General features: G+C 36.6%; 1 protein-coding gene across 1 annotated transcript in view; it reads right to left on the bottom strand.

The window, feature by feature from the left end:
* Positions 1 to 876: 876 nt before the first annotated feature.
* Positions 877 to 12,711, bottom strand: part of SPAG16 (sperm associated antigen 16) — a 36,287-nt gene continuing 24,452 nt past the window's right edge. The window contains exons 4-5 of the mRNA XM_081243281.1: positions 7,669 to 7,787; positions 877 to 1,480 (exon numbers count right to left, since the gene is read on the bottom strand). Of these exons, the coding sequence (XP_081099407.1) occupies positions 1,327 to 1,480; positions 7,669 to 7,787 (273 nt within the window). The 3' untranslated portion in view covers positions 877 to 1,326. The remainder of the gene's footprint in view (positions 1,481 to 7,668; positions 7,788 to 12,711) is intronic.

The raw sequence follows: 12,711 nt of genomic DNA, 5'->3' as shown, positions 1-12,711 counted from the left end.
TAATATTCAATAAACAACCAGTAATAAAAATGATAATTTCATAGCACTGGAGCAAAACTCATTGCAGAAAGAGGCTCTACCTATTCAAAAGAAATTAGCAAACTCAAGCAATAATTCAAAGGAGATCAGGAACTGAAACAGTATGCCAGGCAGCACTCTGAAAAATTTGCTGTGTCAAATTCCCAGTGCATCCATTAGGTGTCTATACAAAATCACAGTGAGTGTCAGGGCCAACAGTGCAAACCACTTCTGAGAAATGGAACTGAGGATAAAGAGGATGCTGATTCTAGTACTATCATTCTGTGGATCATCATACACTTCCGTCTAAAATGTAAAATCCCAAATAGTACATCCATAGATAATATGAAAGTTGTATAACTTGCAAAATACATTTCTGTAAGTGCACATAGTAACTGAATAAACAATCGTACAAATTATTATTTATTTACCACCACCATTCAAAAGCAGAAGCTTATTTTAAATGTTTCCTTCACCTGGCAATACAGTCTCGTTTCTTTACATTAAAGTCTTTTACAAAGATCTTAGAAATATTATGTTCCTTTATGGTAGTTCTGTTTATCTAATTTTTGTTTTAATATGATTCTTTAACAGAGAAAGCCCCTCTTCAAATGTTTAATAAAAATTAATGAACAAAGCATAAACTGTCTACTCCATATCTACGCATTGATTTTTCATCTAACACTGTCTTAGGTGAGTATGTTCACCCCAAGTCAACACATTCACATATTTGTCTTTGCCAGAATGACACTGTCTATTTATCTAAATTTGTTTGCCAAAAATTGCATGTCTTTCATTAATTTAGAAAGAAAGAAACATGCAGAGATATTTGGTTTCTGTTACGTTTCTCTTCTGTGCATAAATTCATGCCATGAAATTATAAAATAACAGCTTTCTTTGGGCAACTTTCAAATACTGAAATTGCTCTACTAACAATATACTAGCTCCTTCCTTCCTCTAGCTTTCTATAATTTTATTATTATTTCAGAAATCAGCTTACTCTCATAGGGGAAGATTTCCACAAGCCATGATAAGACTATCAAAATACATAAGGAAGCGAATGTTACATAACAAATTAACAACCTCCTGCACAACCCCCTGCATTCCACTCTTGTTGGTGAATTACAGTTGTGAGTGGTCTGCTCATCTGTTCAATTAATTTGCTGGTGAAGCCTTTCGTATTCTTTCCAACTAGAACTGACATATAATTCATTTCTCCAGAGTTAAAGCTCTGTTGCATTAACCACCATCCACCTATTAGCTAATTCAATGCCTTACTTTTATTTAGTCCAAAATAAAAAGAAGTCATTAAAAAATAACATACTCAGCTGCTTGTTTACAGTGCTTCAAGTCTTTCTTCAAAATTTTGTTCTCATTTTCTAAAAGCATATTCTGGGTGTAGACATCTGGAACATGCCCACCACCTCTAAGTTCAGTTACTCCCTTCTGTATTAACTCATACCTAGGATAAAATCAAACAAAAGACTTTATATTGTTTCTTTCTACTACATTGGCTTAATTTATGTACATTTCAAAAAGTTAAATCACTTTTTAAAATTTTATTTATTTTTGGCTGCATCGGGTCTTCATTGCTGCACAGGGCTTTCTCCAGTTGCGACAAGTGGGGGCTACTTTTCATTGCGGTGTGCAGGCTTCTCATTGTGGTAGCTCCTCTTGCTGCTCTTGTTGCGGAACACGGGCTTTAGGCACGTGGGCTTCAGCAGTTGCAGCGCTCAGGCTTAGCTGCTCCACGGCATGTGGGGTCTTCCTGGACCAGGGCTCGAACCCATGTCTCCTGCATTGGCAGGCAGATTCTTAACCACTGCATCACCAGGGAAGCCCAAAAAGTTAAGTCTTAGGGAATGTTTATAGTGATAAGTTGCAATATAACTTTTTAAATTTAAAATGTCAATATTCATAAGATTTTTAAAATAAAATATTAATGAATTGCTAAGTACTAATATCATCATGGTGCATAAAATATAACTGAACATCTCCTATGCTCCAGGCACTAGTCCAGACACTGGTGAAATTAACCAAAATGTCCAAGTCCCTACCTATCTAATGGAATTTCCATTCTAGTGTGGATGGTGATATATTCTATGAAGTAAAATAAAGCAAGATAAGAGAAACAGAGAGACTGAAGAAGAGAATGATGGGGGGTGTTTGTGATATTTTATATAAGGTGGCCAGAGAAAGCATAACTGACAAAGTGATATTTGAGCACGGAACTGAAGGAAATGAGAGACTAAGCCATGTGGATATGTGGGAGAGGAGCATTCTTGGCTGATAGAAAAGTAAATGTAAAGGCTCTGAGACAAGGAGGCGTTTGACAAATACAATACAAAGCAAAAAGCCAGTACATCTGTAGTATTTGGGAATGGAGCCAACTAAGTGAGCAGGAAAGAGAAGGGTGAGAGATAAGTCAGGAAGACAGCAGGGAGCCAAAGAGAGGAATGGGATTTTACTCTGAATCAGAAGCCATCAGAATGCTTTAAGAGACAAGTGATGCTGATCAGATTTCTGTTTTAAAAGGATTAGTCTGGCATGTGTTTGAAGAAACTGACTCTAGAGAAGCAAGAGTAGAACCAGAGAGTCTAGTTAGGAGGCTGCTGCAATAGTTCAGGAGAGAAAGATTGGTGGCTTAGACAAAGTTGGGAACAGTAAAGATTGTGAGGAATGGGTATCTTCTGGACATGCTGTAAAGATGGAGCCAACAGGATTCTCCTACAGATCAGATGTCAGGTGTTGGTTAAAAAAGAAAAGCCAAGGATGACTCCAAGGATTTTGGCTGAGAAACAGACAGACATTTAGTGAAGTGGGGACAAATGCAGTAGGAATTGGGTGCTTAGAGAAATCATGGAACTGTTTCTATCCGTGTTAAATGCAATATGTCTGCTGGGCAATTAAGTGAAAATGAGCATTATAAGTACATGTCCAGAGTTCAGGGAAAAAGTTAGGACATGCAGTTTAAATCTGGGAATGATCAGTAAATAGATACACTTTCAAGTCACAAGATTGGATGAGGCCAGTTAGGAAGTGAATGTAAAGAGAGAAGTAAGGAAGACCTAGGACTGTTTCAAGATTGGGAAGAGAAGGAAATACTACCAAAGAGAGACTAAGAAAGAGAGGGGGCAGTGAAGTAGTGAAAGAATAGAAGAGTGCTTTGGTCAGGGACCAAGTGAAGAAAGTGTTGCAAGAAATAAGGAATGGGTAACAGTGACAAATGATGCAAGGAGAATGAATAGGAGGAGTACTGAGGATCGATCACTGAATTTGGCAATGTGAACTCACTGAAAAAAGTTTCAGTAGAGTCATGTATATGAAAGTGGAACTAGAGTAGGAATGAGAGAGTAGGAAATGAGGAAGTAGCAACAAACTCTTTCAAGGAGATAAGCTATAAAGCAGAGCCCAGGAAATCAAGATGAACCTAGAAGAGAAAGTGGAGTCCAGGGTGTTTTGTTTTCTTCTATTTTTTAGTATATGGCATATTATTGTACATCTCTATGCTTATGTGAGTGATTCAGCAGAGAAGGAAAAAGTTTACAGTGCAGGAAAGAGAGGGAACAATTGCAGGAGTCATGTGCTTGAGTAGGTGAGAGGAGCTGGGATCCAGTAGAGGAGAGCTGGCCTCAGCTGACAGTGTATATGGCTCAGCCACTGTGACAGGAGAGAGGGAGAATGTTGACAACAGAGGTGGCAGGTTGGTAGAGAGGAAGCAAGAGTTGTGGAACTTCCATTTTCTCAGTGAAATAAGACGGAACATCAGAAAATCATTTGTAAATCTGTAAATAAGTACAATTTTAATCATTATATGTAACAATTAATAAAGTTAAATAAAAAACAACCAGAGCATAGAAAAACATTTCAAGTAATATAGTTATTAACAAAGAAATCCCTACAAAGTTTGCTATAGATGAGCTAAATATTAGTTTAAAAATGTTTAATTTTCAGCATTTTCATATTTTAAATCTTAACTTTATTAATATATTACACATTAGTAGTCATATGTTTTGTGTTATATATATATATCTTATCTGATAGCAAAAAATAGCAAGAAAACCCCTGTAAAATATCCAAAAGTTTAAGATAATTGAATCAATATTAAATGATATTTGCCACAACTTACAAAACAACAAATAGATAACCATTTAAGCATAAAATCACTTTTCTATGCATATTTGGAATGTGGTTTATACTTATCTCAAAAGAGAAGACATAAGGATTGACTTAAGTATTGGACCATAAAGTTTTTCTGACCATAAAATTGGTTTTCAGTAACTTGCTTTATTTAATGCACAAAAAAAAATCACTAAAGAAATTATTTCGGGCTTCCCTGGTGGCGCAGTGGTTGACAGTCCGCCTGCCAATGCAGAGGACACGGGTTCGTGCCCCAGTCTGGGAAGATCCCACATGCCGCAGAGCGACTGGGCCCGTGAGCCATGGCAATTGAGCCTGCGTGTCTGGAGCCTGTGCTCCGCGACAGGAGAGGCCACAACAGTGAGAGGCCCACATACTGCAAAAAAAAAAAAAAAAAAAAAGGAAATTATTTCAAGCAGAAAAAAAAAGTGATATGAAGGCCACTAAAATAAATGCTATGTAAATAAATTAATATGTGGTAAAAGTTTTAACTGCACTACCCACATTTTTTTTTTTTTTACTTTTTATTTTATATTGGAGTATAGCCGATTAACAATGTTGTGATAGTTTCAGATGCACAGCAAAGGGACTCGGCTATACATATGCATGTACCCATTCACTACCCACATTTGAGTAATTATGTATTATGCCAAATTTTACTGGCTAAAAGCAGCGATATTTACACTTTTGTGAAAATTAAAGGAATATACTAATTTATAATTTCTTCTAAAATTAAGAAAAAATTAAAATAGCAATTAAGTATTATAAATAATTGCACTATTACATTTGATGGCATTTTTACTACCATCCAACCTTCAGCAGAATGGTAGGAACAGAAGCCAAACTGGAGAGAACCAAGGATGTAAAAGAGTAAAGAAAGAAAGAAAATAAAGAGCCTGTTTGCAAAACATTTGGCTGTAAAGGGAAGAAGAGTTGGAGTGAGTTACAGATAAAAAGAGGAAAAGGCAAAGAGCAAGAATGTACATTTCGCGTGAGTCCGGACCTTGTTAAGAGCCAGAAAAACAATCCAGTGGAGGAAAGGAGATGGTTGATGTATGCTCAGTAAGGGTATATAAAATGCACTACCATAATTTCTCCATTTTAACCCTTTTTTAAATTTTGCCCCCAGGGAAATTATAATTGTCCACAGAGCACTTCTAAAGGGTCATAAAATATCATTGACTAAAGCAGACTTTTTGTGGTTCATAGAATATTATGAATATGTATAATCTTTTCTGTGTGTGTTAATGGTCAGAAAATAAATATTTAGAATTTGGAGAAAAAAAAAAGGTTTCTGGGCCATATGGTCTCTGCTGTGACTAATTAACGTTGCCATTAAATGTAATAGTGTGAAAGCAACCAGAGACAAATAGACAATACCTAAAAGATAGATCATGGCTGTGTTCCAATAAAATTTTATTTACCAGAATAGGAGACATGTTAGATTTGGCCCCAGAGCCTTAGTTTGCTGACCCCAGATTCAATGGATTTACTGCAATTACTGTTTGAGGAATGAAAGAACATAAGTCAAATTTTACTGCCCAGGTTTTTTGGTTTTTGGAGTTTTTGTTTGTTTTTTGTGGGTTGTTTTGTTTTTTTTTTTACAACCCAACAATAGAGAAACCTTGCTTCACCCCCTTTTGTAAAATTAAATCAATTTACAGCAATTATATATTACAAGTGTTTTTCTCTATAATAAGAAATTATAAAAATAATATATATAATATTCCTACAGTCTTACTATGCATAATAAGTAAAGGTTTCTGATCAAAGTAAAAAATGTTTCATTTGAAATAAAAATATCCAATACAGTATAATCTCATTACAAATTATTTGTAATCTCATTACAAACTGGCTGCTAGGGATAAGGATAAAATAATTTGAACCACAGTATTACTAAGCTCATATAATGAAGAGTTATTTATACAAATTTTACATTATGATTATAATATTATGCTAAATGGAATGCTTACTTAGGGGTTCTATAAATCTTAATACTATTGTACTTTTCTGAAATTTCATCTCAATTCAAATTGCTAAATCTAAAAGGATAATACGGCAACAAGCACCTAATTAAGAGCATACTTGGTTCCAGATTTCTCTAAGGGGATCATTTCATACTTTGGACTGCCAAACATTTAAGCACTACATGTCCTAACACATATCTTTAGAAGCAAAAAAGGAAACTGAACCACATTAATCTTTCATTAGCACTGCAAATTAACCAACTACCTACTTTTATAAAAATGTATTTTCTAATACATTTGTAATTATTTCTTAGGGACATTTTTATAAAAATTATTCACACAACTTCCAGATTTCATAGGAAGAGTATTATTTTTTCTACCATCAAACTTGTTCTTTTTCCTAAACCATATTAATCAAAAATGGTTCTCCAGGGCTTCCCTGGTGGCACAGTGGTTGAGAGTCCGCCTGCCGATGCAGGGGACACGGGTTCGCGCCCCGGTCCGGGAGGATACCACATGCCGCGGAGCAGCTGGGCCCGTGAGCCATGGCTGCTGAGCCTGTGCATCCGGAGCCTGTGCTCCGCAACGGGAGAGGCCACAACAGTGAGAAGCGGGCATATCACAAAAAAAAAAAAAAAAAAAAAAGGTTCTCCTAGTTAAATTTATTAATATTAGACATGCAATTTAAAATAATGAAACTGATTTCTTCTATGTGCATGGTCTCTGTAGATGAGAATGAAAAAAAGCAGAATATAAAAATTAAATCAAAGTTGGATTAGTAGAAATTACAAATCGCACCTATATTTAAAATTAGGATTGAACTCCAAAACACTATAAACAACTTTATATATCATATTATTCCTTCTTTCTATAATATCAATGGCTTTTAAAAATCAAACATTTTATTATCCAATTATTTAATAATATTTTGTTAACAAATGTTAGGACTCTGAAAACGTGCCTGGTGACATTACCACCACAGCAAAGGAATAAAGACAGTATGCCTGCTGATTTTCATAACCAATAAGCTATTAAATTTTCAATTATAACAAGAAAAAGGTATCGTTTGACAATGTAATTCCACTTACTTCTAAATGAAGGGATATTTGTAGAAAAAAAATTAGTTGTGTGAGTAGAGAAAAGCAGGTCATTACACTCTAAGTAAAACAAGCAAAGTAGTACTGTTAGTAGGATGTCTTAATACAGGAAATTATACCATTATAATTATTCAAAAGACATTTTAAAAATATTTTATCAAATAGCTTCAATTATATAACTACAGGAGACATTCCATTTTATTGATTCTTGAAAATCACCTAAACTTGTATATTTAGAAAAGATATTTATTAAAAATTTCTTTGAAATTGATATCCTGATTGTGTGTGTATGTGTGTTGTGGTTTCAGTGGTGGTGATGGGAAAAGTTTCTATCCAGTTCATTCATTTTACATAAGCCGAGTCACTCAAAGTCTTTTAAGATGATTAAAAGTACACATGTTAAATAATGTTAGTATTTCCAGAGAACTATTTACTTAATTGTTTACCATTCAGACTGAAAGCAATCAAGAGTTCTGGTCATTCCCATTTTGATCAGAAAATTGCAGAGAAAGTCTTCTATTGCTTCAGGTACTGCATGCTTTGAAGATAGGACTGTTTTCTGCTCCTAAAATTTAAATGTGTAATTACTTATTTTGAAAATATCAAAGCTTTCATTAATTGTACACATAGGCCTTACATTCATTCATTCATTCATTCACTTTTTAAAGAATTTTGTTGACTATTATGTCCAGGAACTATTTTAATCACTAGGGATAAAGCAGTGATGAAAACAGACAAAACTCAGTCCTCATAACTAATAGTCAAGAATGTGGGGACAGAAAATGAATAACTAAATTAAAAATATATAGTATGGTAGATGGTACTAAGTGCCTGGGGGTACAAACAGAGGGTTGAAGTGAGCGAAAGCCAGGTAGGGAGCAGATATGTGTGTGGAGCTGGGCTGCTATGTACATAGGGTGATGAAGGAAGATTTCATTGAGAAAGCGGCATCTGAACATAAATCTAGAGAAGAGGGAGAGTCATGTTCCAGATACAGCATTAGCAAGTACAAAGGCAGGCAAGACTGTGATTGGATTGTTTGAAAAACAATAAGGAGGTCAGCTTGCCCTAACAATAGTATATAACAAATTTTAAAAAAGAAAAAAAAATATGTATAGATCGTTTAATTATTTTAATTTTTATCATTATAAAAAGAAATGTGGTTTGGGTGCCTTGATTTCTAGAAACACTATGGAAGAAATTATGTGCAATAGAGGGCTCTTGTACTACTATTTCATAATGGAAATAAATAAGTCTATCAACTAGATTAGGGGTCAGCTAACTGTTCTCATAAACAAAGTTTATTAGAACCCCACCATGCCCACTTATTTACATATTGTCTATGGCTGTTTTTGCACTACACTTGAGCAGTTGCAACAGAGAACTTATGCCCTTCAAAACACAAAATATTTTCTATGTGACCCTTGTGAGAACAAGTTTAGAGATCCTTAAACTAAATGGGGATATTTCAGCAAGTGAGATATGAAATTAGGACAGTCATAACAACTACCATATCACATATCACTGTATAAAATAAATCAAGTAACGGGTAGATTCTTAATATCAACAGCATCATTGTCTCCAGAGTACATTCATTTTCTTCTCATTGGTAAGAACTCAGTAATCTCACTGCAGAATATTTGGATAGTCAGATCTATTTTCACCTATAGAAACCCAGCAATGGACTTTTCTTCCTACTTCTCCTTCCCAACTTGGTAATGGTTACAGACAGGTTATAAAGAATGTACACAACGGTTACACAGAAATGCACTGAAGAAAAAATCTTTCTTGCTACAAAAAGTCCTTTAAAAGTTCTATAAATACTTTAATACTGGTGTTAATTACTAGTGGCTATTATGACAATCAAAATAGTGATGAGTTTAAGCAAATTTAGGGGGCTACAGAAAATTCCTAACAAGTGATGGGGTTTTAAAATAAAATTTTTTAAAGCTCATGCAGAATAACTTCTCTTTCCTAAGATCATTAAAAAAGATATCATATAACAATGATGATTATGTGTAGGACCCTATATCAAACATCATGGGAGATGTCAAAGTAGCAGAGTACAGCATGCCTGTCATCCATGAAGTTGTTGAATTTTGGTAGAAGATTTTATATTTATAACTGTTAGGTAAGGGCATAATATAGCTCAAAGCAAACATTCATTATACTTAATAAATGCTACCTCTGATTTTGGGTCAGTAAATTTGAACATGATATTTTAAGACGAGAAGGGTGATAGTTGAAGGAATCAGGAACATAGGAGAAAAGGGAAGACAGACTGTACCTACTCTACTTTCTAAAGATGCTTATGCACTGCTTGCTTACAAGATGCTTGTGTGTATGGTTGCAACACACAAGATTCCTGCCTTCTCAAATAAATGTTTTCTCTTCCTGAATGCATCTTGTACACACACCTTGAAGCATCCAAAACAGAAATCCAACCACTTTAAACTGCCATAGTTCTTACTTATACATTGAGATTTATAATCCTGACAATATATTTATGTATCTATAGTCCTTCAGCATTATACACCACACACACACACACACACACACACACACACACACACGTTCCAAGCTGTAATGTGATCATTAATGTCTCTTTTATCTTTACAAATAATATTAACTTAACATATATTTGCTGAATATCACCCATATGCCAGGCACTGTGTGAAAAGTGCTAGGAATTAAATATGAATAAGACACCATCTCTGTCTCAAGGAACTGAAAGATCAGTTGAGTAAAAAACAAAACATGTAAACAAATAACAGTATAGAAGCTCTACTATTTGTGATTAGTTTTGATTATAAAGGCCTGTTTTTAAGTCTACACAGAACATCATACATACAGACAATAGGTACATTTATGTAATTTTAAGTTGTATTTTTATCTCAATTATACAATAGATACAACTCTCATTACAGCTTTAAAACTAATTTAATGATGGTGTTAATAAAGCACCTCAGAATAAGGACAAAAAGAACCAAGGCTCTAAAAACTAGCAAATATGCCTCACTTTACAAAATGCTGAATTATTAAAAAATCCATCCACATGTGACCCAGAAATCTGTTGGAGACAAAAGTGGCTCTACCACGTTGCTTAGTTTTCTCTATGAAAGTTATAAAGGTGAAATTTTCTAATTAGAGAGGTTTCTAAATAGTGTCCTGTGTAAAAAAATAGAGGTCGTCTTGGTAAAGTGATAGATAAAGGTGGAAAGTATTTCACTTGTCTTGGGTAGGTAAAAGGCTTTGTTAAGACTCTTAAGTTGGAATTTATAGAAGAGGAAGTTCAATGGGTGAAGAAGGATGGAAGGAAATTCAAGGCAAGAAAAACATCAGAGACAAAGACAAGGAACGAGAGTTCAGTCCATTCAAGCTCAAGGTCTTATGGAGAAAGGACCAAAGAGAAAGTTGGAAAGCCAGACAGAAAGCACATCAAGAAGGTCAAGGCAGATGGAAGAATGGAGACATTGCTGATTTAAGTAGAGGAGTGATAAATTCAAATTTGTGTTTAAAATCTCCTTTACATGCAAGTAGAAGGAGGCACAGTATCAGCAGCATGACAGTAGCTCTGATGAGAGAAGACAGAAGGTGAAACTGAGATGAACTAAGTAAGGGATGAAAGCAAAGAGAAGGATATGAGATATGTTGAGAACAAAATCAGAGAGGACTTAAGAATTAATTAAATGTTGAATAGCAAAGAATTACTGGACCATATATCAAAACTGTCTTGATATAGTTTGAACTATTCCAGTCAGTGAGTTCCTTTGAAAACTGTTTTTTTGACTCCTGAGAATCAACTCTTTAATTCAAATTAAGTCAAAGATACTAGTTTGGAGAATGTATAGGCAAGGCTCGGGGTAAAAGTAGCCTGGTTCTTTAACTGAAATTAAATGTGTACATCAAGGGACTAGGAACTCAATAATGGCAAACAGCTCTTTTTATTGTGATTTAATCATTGAACGTGTAAAAGTAATGAAAATTATTTTATGTATTTATTTCATTAGCATTTATGATATGTAAGATTTAAAATGAACTTTAATGAAACCAAAGTCTAAATAAAAGGAGGAGACCTTCAAGATGGCAGAAGAGTAAGACGTGGAGATCACCTTCCTCCCCACAAATACATCAGAAATAACATCTACATGTGGAACAGCTCCTAGAGAACATCTACTGAACGCTGGCAGAAGACCTCAGACCTCTCAAAAGGCAAGAAACTCCCCACATACCTGGGTAGGGAAAAAGAAAAAAGAAAAAACAGACATAAAAGAATAGGGACGGGACCTGTACCAGTGGGAGGGAGCTGTGAAGAAGGAAAAGTTTCCACACAAAAGGAAGCCCCTAAACTGGCGGAGACGGGAGGTGGCGTGGGGGAGCTTTGGAGCCACTGAGGAGAGCGCAGCAACAGGGGTGTGGAGGGCAAAGCGGAGAGATTCCCACACAGAGGATCGGTGCCAACCAGCACTCACCAGACCGAGAGGCTTGTCTGCTCACCCGCCGGGGCAGGCGGGGGCTGGGAGCTGAGGCTCGGGCTTCGGGGGGCGGATCCCAGGGAGAGGACTGGGGTTGGCTGCGTGAACACAGCCTGCTGGGGGTTAGTGCCCCACGGCTAGCCGGGAGGGAGTCCGGGAAAAAGTCTGGACCTGCCGAAGAGGCAAGAGACTTTTTGTAGCCTCTTTGTTTCCTGGTGTGTGAGGAGAGGGGATTAAGAGCGCTGCTTAAAGGAGCTCCAGAGACGGGCGCGAGCTGCGGCTAAAAGCGCGGACCCCAGAGACGGGCATGAGACGCTAAGGCTGCTGCTGCCGCCACCAAGAAGCCTGTGTGCAAGCACAGGTCACTATTCACACCTCCCCTCCCAGGAGCCTGTGCATCTCACCACCGCCAGGGTACCGTGATCCAGGGACAACTTCCCTGGGAGAACACAAGGCACCTCGGGCTGGTGCAACGTCACGCTGGCCTCTGCCGCCGCAGGCTCGCCCCGCATCCATACCCCTGCCTTCCCCTGGCCTGAGTGAGCCAGAGCCCCCCGAATCACCTGCTCCTTTAACCCTGTCCTGTCTGAGCGGGAAGAGACGCCCTCAGGTGACCTACATGCAGAGGCGGGGCCAAATCCAAAGCTGAACCCCAGGAGCTGTGCAAACAAAGAAGAGAAAGGGAAATTTCTCCCAGCAGCCTCAGGAGCAGTGGAGTAAATCTCCACAATCAACTTGATGTACCCTGCATCTGTGGAATACCTGAGTAGACAATGAATCATCCCAAAATTGAGGCGGTGGACTTTCGGAGCAACAATATATATTTTTTTCCTTTTTCTCTTTTTGTGACTGTGTATGTGTATGCTTCTTTGTTTGATCTTGTCTATAGCTTTGTTTTTACCATTTGTCCTAGGGTCCTGTCCTTTATTTTTTTTTAGTATAGTTTTTAGTACTTGTTATCATTGGTGGATTTGTTTTTTGGTTTGGTTGTTCTCTTCTTTCTTTCTTTCCTTT

Source organism: Mesoplodon bidens, assembly GCF_964165515.1.
Source record: "Mesoplodon bidens genome assembly, chromosome: 8".
NCBI lineage: Eukaryota > Metazoa > Chordata > Mammalia > Artiodactyla > Ziphiidae > Mesoplodon > Mesoplodon bidens.
This window is presented reverse-complemented; position numbering and strand designations above follow the sequence as displayed.